The sequence below is a fragment of the Oncorhynchus keta genome, chromosome 10 (genome assembly GCF_023373465.1).
Source record: "Oncorhynchus keta strain PuntledgeMale-10-30-2019 chromosome 10, Oket_V2, whole genome shotgun sequence".
NCBI classification, from domain to species: domain Eukaryota; kingdom Metazoa; phylum Chordata; class Actinopteri; order Salmoniformes; family Salmonidae; genus Oncorhynchus; species Oncorhynchus keta.
The window spans coordinates 75,851,984-75,861,983 of NC_068430.1; the positions used below are offsets into that span (position 1 = coordinate 75,851,984).

The following is a 10,000-nucleotide window of genomic DNA, read 5'->3' on the forward strand; positions in this document are numbered from 1 at the left end:
CCCAACTTTCTGTTTGACCCCATCCTCCCCAACTTTCAGTTTGACCCCATCCTCCCCAACTTTCAGTTTGACCCCATCCTCCCCAACTTTCAGTTTGAGCCCATCCTCCCCAACTTTCAGTTTGACCCCATCCTCCCCAACTTTCAGTTTGACCCCATCCTCCCTAACTTTCTGTTTGACCCCATCCTTCAACTTTCAGTTTGACCCCATCCTCCCCAACTTTCAGTTTGACCCCATCCTCCCCAACTTTCAGTTTGACCCAATCCTCCCTAACTTTTAATCACACTTTCATATTCTTATTTTTCTACTTCTCATATTTGGTTCAATGAATCTCATGTTATTTGACCTGTTTCTACCTTTATAACAATAACTATACACTCTAAAAATGTGTTGTTCAACAAGGGTTCTTCTCAGGTCCTTGAAGTTCTTCAAAGAACCTTAGGGTTCTTGGCACTCAAAATGCCCCCAAAAGGTTCTTCCAAGAACCCCATAGGAGGTGGGGTTCATCAAGAAACCTCTTTAGTTGGTGGGGGTTCTTGGAGGGTCTTATTTGCCCAACTGAAACACTTGGATTTGAATTTGAAAGGACAGAATGAGCAGGGACTTAACTGACACATGTAAAGATCTCAATGTAAGGTAAGGTTGGTCCATTCTATCATCTAAATGTATATTGTTTCATGATTATACCATCTCTTTTCATACTTGTGAAAATATTTCATAACAAAAAATGGACACAATTCAATGGATATCAATCAACAAAAAGATAACAATATTTAGTCTATAAGAATATGTTGAAGAATAGCTGTGTTGGGTGCAGATGACTGAACTGCTCATTTCTGTGTCTGTAGATGGCTGAACACAAACCAAGGTAGGAATACTGACATGTGCATCATTTGTTCATCTGCATAATGACTATTTTTGGGATTCACAGACTTCTCACTCCCTACACTTCTGATGAGTAAAACAGGAAACCTGTTAGATGACCATCCACTGTGAAATCATTCTATAGATACAGAGAACATCAACACATTAACATCAACAGGACAGAGGAAAACCCATTGGTCTTGGGGCTCTGCTGGGAGTTTTCCTCATATTTAGATTGTTTTTTTATGCTTTGCCAATAAAATCAGAAAACACAGAACTAAAATACTGTATTTGTGTTGTTATTGTTATGCATATTATTATTAGTAATAACAGGGGAGGGGGGGTAGATCAAAAATGAACCAGAAAAGGTTCTTCAAAAGGTTCTTTGAGGTTCCATTTAAAGGGTTCTATGAAGAACTTATAGAGGTTCCCCCACAGTTTCAATTTGAAGAACCGCCAAAAGATCCTCCAGGAACCTATTCTTCTCAAAGTGTATGTTCACTTGATACAATGTCTATTCTATTCTACGGAGCCTTATGTGTTATTATGTCTTATTGTTGTGTCATTATAGAGAAGGAACCTGGCAGTAAGCATTTAGTAGGAAGGTGTATACCATGTGTATCCTGTACATACACCAGCCATCAGACTGCCAAACACTTCATCAAACTACTACCCAGACTATATGCATAGACCCCTTGTTGTTGTTGTTGTTGCACGGCCTCTATGCACACTCATCCATTGGACACTTTCACACTCATCCATTGGACACTTTCACACTCATTCATTAGACACTTTCACACTCATCCATTGGACACTTTCACACTCATTCACTGGACACTTTCACACTCATCCATTGGACACTTTCACCCTCATCCATTGGACACTTCATTGGACACTTTCACACTCATTCATTGGACACTTTCACACTCATCCATTGGACACTTTCACCCTCATCCATTGGACACTTCATTGGACACTTTCACACTCATTCATTGGACACTTTCACCCTCATCCATTGGACACTTCATTAGACACTTTCACACTCATTCATTGGACACTTTCACACTCATCCATTGGACACTTTCACCCTCATCCATTGGACACTTCATTGGACACTTTCACACTCATTCATTGGACACTTTCACACTCATTGGACACTTTAACTCTGCACTGTTGGGAAAGGCCTCTCCAGTCAGCATTTCACAGTAAAGTCTACACCTGTTATACTCAGCACGTGACAAATAAAATGTGATTTGATAAAAATTGACACGACTTTACTTTTCCTCTATGTAACCATATCTATTTTCACCCTCCATCCCTCCTCTCTCTCTTTCCTTCCCCATCCCTCCCTCCTCTCTCTCTTTCCTTCCCCATCCCTCCCTCCTCTCTCTCTTTCCTTCCCCATCCCTCCCCCCTCCATCCCTCCTCTCTCTCTTTCCTTCCCCATCCCTCCCCCCTCCATTCCTCCTCTTTCTCTCTCTCCCTCCTTCCCCATCCCTCCCCCCTCCATCCCTCCATTCCTTCCTTTCCTCCCCCCTCCCTCCATCTCCATTCCTCCTTCCATTCCTTCCTTCCCTCTCTCTCTCCCTCCCTCCCTCCTTCCCCATCCCTCCCCCCTCCATCCCTCCATTCCGTCCTTTCCTCCCCCCTCCCTCCATCTCCATTCCTCCCTCCTTCCTTCCCCCCATTCCTTCCCTCTCTCTCTCCCTCCCTCCATCTCCATCCATCTCTCACTTACTCCTCCTCTTCTTCTCCATGCGTCTCTGTCGTTTCTCCTCCCTCCTTTTGGCCTCCTCCACTTCCTGGTTCTGTCTGCACTTGTGGAAGTTCTCCACCACCACGCCCACAAACATGTTGAGGACGAAGAAACTGACGATGAGGAGGAAGGAAATGAAGTACAGGAGCATCCACGGATTGTTGTTAATAGACGGCTGGAGGAGAGAGGGAGGGAGAGAGAGGGGGAGGAGAGAGAGAGGGAGGGAGAGAGAGGGGAGGAGAGAGAGAGAGGGAGAGGGGGAGAGAGAGAGGGAGGAGAGAGAGAGAGGGAGGGAGATAGAGAGAGAGGGGGAGAGAGAGAGGGAGATAGAAAGGGGAAGGGGGAGAGAGGGAGATAGAGGGGGGGAGGGTAGAGAGAGGGGGAGGATAGATAGGGAGAGGAAGCGAGAGGGAGAGGGGGAGAGGGAGGGACATAGAGAGAGGGAGGGTAGAGAGAGGGGGGAGGGGGAGAGAGATGGGGAGGAAGGGAAGAGAGAGAGGTGGATGAGCATAGAGAGGGGGATGGGGAGAGAGGGGAGGGGAGGGGAGAAAGAGAGAGAGGAAGAGGGAGAGAGAGAGGGGAGGAGGAAAGAGATGTTAGTTCATTCAGGAAGGAGGAAGATCAGCATCCATAGGCTGAAAGGGAGAAGGGGGAGGAGGGGGAGGAAGGGAGTGGGAGAGGTGAGAGAGAGAGAGAGAGAGAGAGAGAGAGAGAGAGAGAGAGAGAGAGAGAGAGAGAGAGAGAGAGAGAGAGAGAGAGAGAGAGAGACAGAGAGAGAGAGAGAGAGAGAGTAAATGGGCATGGGGTAAAAGGGAGGATAAGAGGTGAGGGGGAGAGATTGAAAAGCAAAAATGGATACGAAAGAGAGGTCAAAGGGCAAGAGAAAAGGAAGAAGCAAGGAGGAAAACATGTTCTGGTTTTCAATAAGGGACAACAGGAGAGTCAAAGAAATCTGCTGACTCATCCAACACATTATTTTCAGCAGGAAAACTTGTTTGCAGCCACTTTTCCAATCAATTGTTTTACAGCGAATGTGAATATGTGTTTGTGTGTGAGTGTGTGTGTGAGTGAGTGAGTGAGTGAGTGAGTGAGTGAGTGAGTGAGTGAGTGAGTGAGTGAGCGAGTGAGCGAGTGAGTGAGTGCGTGAGTGCGTGTGTGTATGTGTGCCCGTTTCTGTGTGGGAGTGTGCGTACGTGTTTTAATGTTTACCTGTCTATGCCCACAGCGTCCAGTCCGTGGTACATGACGTTGACCCAACTGTGTGTGTGTGTGTGCGCGTGTGTGCGTGTGTGTGTGTGTGTGTGTGTGCGTGCGTGCGTGCGTGCGTGCGTGAGTGCGTGTGCGTGTGTGTAGGGCTGTGGCGGTCATGAAATTTTGTCAGCCGGTTATTGTCAAGCAGAAGACATTCGGTCTCACAGTAATTGAATGTTAATTAACATAAACACGTTTAGCTTGTTCAGGCCTCCACACATACTAGCCTCATACTAGCCTCATACTAGCCTCATACAAGCCTCATACTAGCCTCATACTAGCCTCATACTAGCCTCATACAAGCCTCATACAAGCCTCATACAAGCCTCATACTAGCCTCATACTAGCCTCATACAAGCCTCATACTAGCCTCATACTAGCCTCATACAAGTCTCATACTAGCCTCATACTAGCCTCATACTAGCCTCATACTAGCCTCATACAAGCCTCATACTAGCCTCATACTAGCCTCATACTAGCCTCATACAAGCCTCATACAAGCCTCATACAAGCCTCATACAAGCCTCATACTAGCCTCATACTAGCCTCATACTAGCCTCATACTAGCCTCATACAAGCCTCATACAAGCCTCATACTAGCCTCATACTAGCCTCATACTAGCCTCATACAAGCCTCATACAAGCCTCATACTAGCCTCATACTAGCCTCATACTAGCCTCATACAAGCCTCATACAAGCCTCATACTAGCCTCATACAAGCCTCATACAAGCCTCATACTAGCCTCATACTAGCCTCATACTAGCCTCATACAAGCCTCATACTAGCCTCATACTAGACTCATACTAGCCTCATACTAGCCTCATACAAGCCTCATACAAGCCTCATACAAGCCTCATACTAGCCTCATACTAGCCTCATACTAGCCTCATACAAGCCTCATACAAGCCTCATACTAGCCTCATACTAGCCTCATACTAGCCTCATACTAGCCTCATACAAGCCTCATACAAGCCTCATACAAGCCTCATACAAGCCTCATACTAGCCTCATACTAGCCTCATACTAGCCTCATACAAGCCTCATACTAGCCTCATACTAGCCTCATACTAGCCTCATACTAGCCTCATACAAGCCTCATACAAGCCTCATACAAGCCTCATACAAGTAAGATATTATGTGTAGCTAAAGATAATTATCAAAATATCAAAAATGCCCTACTACTAGGCTGTTCAAAATCAAATACAAATGCACTATAATTGCAGGTTAACTGAATTTGTTTAATTTAGACTATACCAATGATGTACCAAAGATATCTTAAATGTTTTTGTAACATGCGGTAGGTTATGTATTGTTAAAAGACACAATCATTATTTTAATTCAGTTTAATTCTTTAAGGCTTGGACTCATATCTACAGTTGAAGTCGGAGGTTTACATAGACTTAGGTTGGAGTCATTAAAACTTGTTTTTCAACCACTCCACAAATTTCTTGTTGACAAACTATAGTTTTGGCAAGTCGGTTGGAACATCAACTGTGTGCATGACACAAGTAACTTTGCCAAACATTATTATTATTATTTCACTTATAATTCACTGTATCACAATTTCAGTGGGTCAGAAGTTTACATACACGAAGTTGACTGTGCCTTTAAACAGCTTGGAATATTCCAGAAAATGATGTCATGGCTTTAGAAGCTTCTGATAGGCTAATTGACATACTTTGAGTCAATTGGAGGTGTACCAGTGGATGTATTTCAAAACCTACCTTCAAACTCAGTGCCTCTTTGCTTGACATCATGGGAAAATCAAAAGAAATCAGCCAAGACCTCAGAAAATCAATTGTAGACCTCCACAAGTCTGGTTCATCCTTGGGAGCAATTCTCAAACGCCTAAAGGTACCACATTCATCAGTACAAACAATAGTATGCAAGTATAAACACCATGGGACCATGCAGCCGCCATACCGCTCAGGAAGGAGACACGTTCTGTCTCCTAGAGATGAACGTACTTTGGTGTGAAAAGTGTAAATCAATCCCAGAACAACAGCAAAGGACCTTGTGAGGATGCTGGAGGAAACAGGTACAAAAGTATCTATATCCACAGTAAAACGAGTCCTATATTGACATAACCTGAAAGGCCGCCCAGCAAGGAAGAAGCCACTGCTCCAAAACCGCCAGAAAAAAACCCAGACTACGGTTTGCAACTGCTTTTTGGAGAAATATCCTCTGGTCTGATGAAACAAAAATAGAACTGTTTGGCCATAATGACCGTCATTATGTTTTGAGGAAAAAGGGGGATGCTTGCAAGCCGAAAAATACAATCCCAACTGTGAAGCACGGGGGTGGCAGCATCATGTTGTGGGGGTGCTTTGCTGCAGGAGGGACTGGTGAACAAAATAGTTGGCATCATGAGGAAAGAAAATTATGTGGATATATTGAAACAGCATCTCAAGATATCAGTCAGGAAGTTAAAGCTTGGTCGCTAATGGGTCTTCCAAATGGACAATGACCCCAAGCATACTTCCAAAGTTGTGGCAAAATGGCTTAAGGACAACAAAGTCAAGGTATTGGAGTGCCCATCACAAAGCCTTGACCTCAAGCCTATAGAAAATGTGTGGGCAGAACTGAAGCGTGTGCGAGCCAGGAGGCCTAGAAACCTGACTCGGTTACACCAGCTCGGTCAGGAGGAATGGGAAAAACTGATTTTAAATGTATTTGGCAAAGGTGTATGTAAACTTCCGATTTCAACGGTAGGCCTGTGTGTATTCATCAGCTCTAATATGTGTGTATTCATCAGCTCTAATATGTGTGTATTCATCAGCTCTAATATGTGTGTATTCATCAGCTCTAATATGTGTGTATACATCAGCTCTAATATGTGTGTATACATCAGCTCTAATATGTGTGTATTCATCAGCTCTAATATGTGTGTATTCATCAGCTCTAATATGTGTGTATTCATCAGCTCTAATATGTGTGTATTCATCAGCTCTAATATGTGTGTATACATCAGCTCTAATATGTGTGTATTCATCAGCTCTAATATGTGTGTATTCATCAGCTCTAATATGTGTGTATACATCAGCTCTAATATGTGTGTATACATCAGCTCTAATATGTGTGTATTCATCAGCTCTAATATGTGTGTATTCATCAGCTCTAATATGTGTGTATACATCAGCTCTAATATGTGTGTATTCATCAGCTCTAATATGTGTGTATTCATCAGCTCTAATATGTGTGTATTCATCAGCTCTAATATGTGTGTATACATCAGCTCTAATATGTGTGTATACATCAGCTCTAATATGTGTGTATTCATCAGCTCTAATATGTGTGTATTCATCAGCTCTAATATGTGTGTATACATCAGCTCTAATATGTGTGTATACATCAGCTCTAATATGTGTGTATTCATCAGCTCTAATATGTGTGTATTCATCAGCTCTAATATGTGTGTATACCATCAGCTCTAATATGTGTATATTCATCAGCTCTAATATGTGTGTATTCATCAGCTCTAATATGTGTGTATACATCAGCTCTAATATGTGTGTATTCATCAGCTCTAATATGTGTGTATTCATCAGCTCTAATATGTGTGTATACATCAGCTCTAATATGTGTGTATACATCAGCTCTAATATGCTTATGGTTGTTTTGTACTAATCATCCGCTTAGAAAGCGCTGTCCATGTCATTGTGTTTGGCTTTGAAACAACATCCACAATGAACATGTTTTCCACTCAGTTTCAACCTGTTGGTGAACTTCATTTAGTCACATGGATCAATCACAGTGGGGTGGATTTAAAAACGCCATACTGTTTTAATGATAAGTGTTTGATGTGATTTTTGATCGCATTTGATGTCAGAGTGGTTAAAGGGACAACAGAGCCCTGAGTCCCAGGCCGTTAGGAACTGATGGTGGTTAGAGGGACAACAGAGCCCTGAGTACCAGGCCGTTAGGAGCTGATGGTGGTTAGAGGGACAACAGAGCCCTGAGTACCAGGCCGTTAGGAGCTGATGGTAGTTAGATGGACAACAGAGCCCTGAGTACCAGGCCGTTAGGAGCTGATGGTAGTTAGAGGGACAACAGAGCCCTGAGTACCAGGCCGTTAGGACCTGATGGTGGTTAGAGGGACAACAGAGCCCTGAGTCCCAGGCCGTTAGGACCTGATGGTGGTTAGAGGGACAACAGAGCCCTGAGTCCCAGGCCGTTAGGACCTGATGGTAGTTAGAGGGACAACAGAGCCCTGAGTACCAGGCCGTTAGGAGCTGATGGTAGTTAGAGGGACAACAGAGCCCTGAGTACCAGGCCGTTAGGAGCTGATGGTGGTTAGAGGGACAACAGAGCCCTGAGTACCAGGCCGTTAGGACCTGATGGTAGTTAGAGGGACAACAGAGCCCTGAGTACCAGGCCGTTAGGACCTGATGGTAGTTAGAGGGACAACAGAGCCCTGAGTACCAGGCCGTTAGGACCTGATGGTAGTTAGAGGGACAACAGAGCCCTGAGTACCAGGCCGTTAGGACCTGATGGTAGTTAGAGGGACAACAGAGCCCTGAGTACCAGGCCGTTAGGAGCTGATTGTAGTTAGATGGACAACAGAGCCCTGAGTACCAGGCCGTTAGGACCTGATGGTGGTTAGAGGGACAACAGAGCCCTGAGTCCCAGGCCGTTAGGACCTGATGGTGGTTAGAGGGACAACAGAGCCCTGAGTCCCAGGCCGTTAGGACCTGATGGTAGTTAGAGGGACAACAGAGCCCTGAGTACCAGGCCGTTAGGAGCTGATGGTAGTTAGAGGGACAACAGAGCCCTGAGTACCAGGGCGTTAGGACCTGATGGTGGTTAGAGGGACAACAGAGCCCTGAGTACCAGGCCGTTAGGAGCTGATGGTAGTTAGAGGGACAACAGAGCCCTGAGTACCAGGCCGTTAGGACCTGATGGTGGTTAAAGGGACAACAGAGCCCTGAGTACCAGGCCGTTACAGAGCCCTGATGGTGGTTAGTTAAAGGGACAACAGAGCCCTGAGTCCCAGGCCGTTAGGAGCTGATGGTAGTTAGAGGGACAGACTGAGGGCCCTGAGTAGAGGGACCAGGCCGTTAGGAGCTGATGGTAGTTAGAGGGACAACAGAGCCCTGAGTACCAGGCCGTTAGGACCTGATGGTAGTTAGAGGGACAACAGAGCCCTGAGTCCCAGGCCGTTAGGACCTGATGGTGGTTAGAGGGACAACAGAGCCCTGAGTACCAGGCCGTTAGGACTTGAAGGTGGGTCGAGGGACAACAGAGCCCTGAGTACCAGGCCGTTAGGACCTGATGCTCGTTAGTGAGCTGGGTACTACCAACGCATATCCAGAGTGCATAAGAGGAGATTACCGTGTAGAATTTGACTGCGGTCATGACTCATGACTGCCGGTGTGGCGGTAATATGGTCACTGCAACAGCCCTGTGTGTGTTCTACAGTACCTGTTGGTCTATGCCCACAGCATCCAGACCATGGTACATGATGTTGACCCAGCCGTCTTTAGATGCCAGCACAAACAGAGACATCAGAGCCTGGAGGAGACAGAAACACATTCTGGTTATTTACCAGACAGACAGTTAGTCGGTGATTTATGAACCCAACACCTCTAGAGACTCAGTGTCTCATGATAAGGACTCTCTCTCTCTCTCTCTCTCTCTCTCTCTCTCTCTCTCTCTCTCTCTCTCTCTCTCTCTCTCTCTCTCTCTCTCTCTCTCTCTCCTCTCTCTCTCTTCTCTCTCTACTCTCTCTCTCTCTCTCTTCTCTCTCTCTCAGACACTCTGACTGTTTAAAATATCTTTCTTTAGACATTCCTCAAACACTATTCTGAGACTCTCAGAGCCTTCTCACTGTTTAAAATATGTTTCTTTAACATTCCACAAACACTATTCAATGTACACTTCAGAAGCCTTCCCTACCTGTCTACTCTCTCTCTGTCCATATCCCACACACACACCACCCTGCCCCCTCCTACCTCTCTACCTCTCTCTCTGTCCATATCCACACACACACACCACCCTGCCCCCCTACCTGTCTAACTCTCTCTCTGTCCATATCCATTCACACACACCACCCTGCCCCCTACCTGTCTACTCTCTCTCTGTCCATATCCCTTCACACACACCACCCTGCCCCCTCCTACCTGTCTAC

General features: G+C 45.4%; 1 protein-coding gene across 1 annotated transcript in view; it reads right to left on the reverse strand.

Moving 5' to 3' along the window:
• LOC118381309 (voltage-dependent T-type calcium channel subunit alpha-1I-like) overlaps positions 1-10,000 on the reverse strand; it is a 214,320-nt gene that overhangs the window by 55,582 nt on the left and 148,738 nt on the right. The window contains exons 24-25 of the mRNA XM_052526088.1: positions 9,295-9,384; positions 2,603-2,795 (exon numbers count right to left, since the gene is read on the reverse strand). Coding sequence (XP_052382048.1) covers positions 2,603-2,795; positions 9,295-9,384 — 283 coding nt within the window. The remainder of the gene's footprint in view (positions 1-2,602; positions 2,796-9,294; positions 9,385-10,000) is intronic.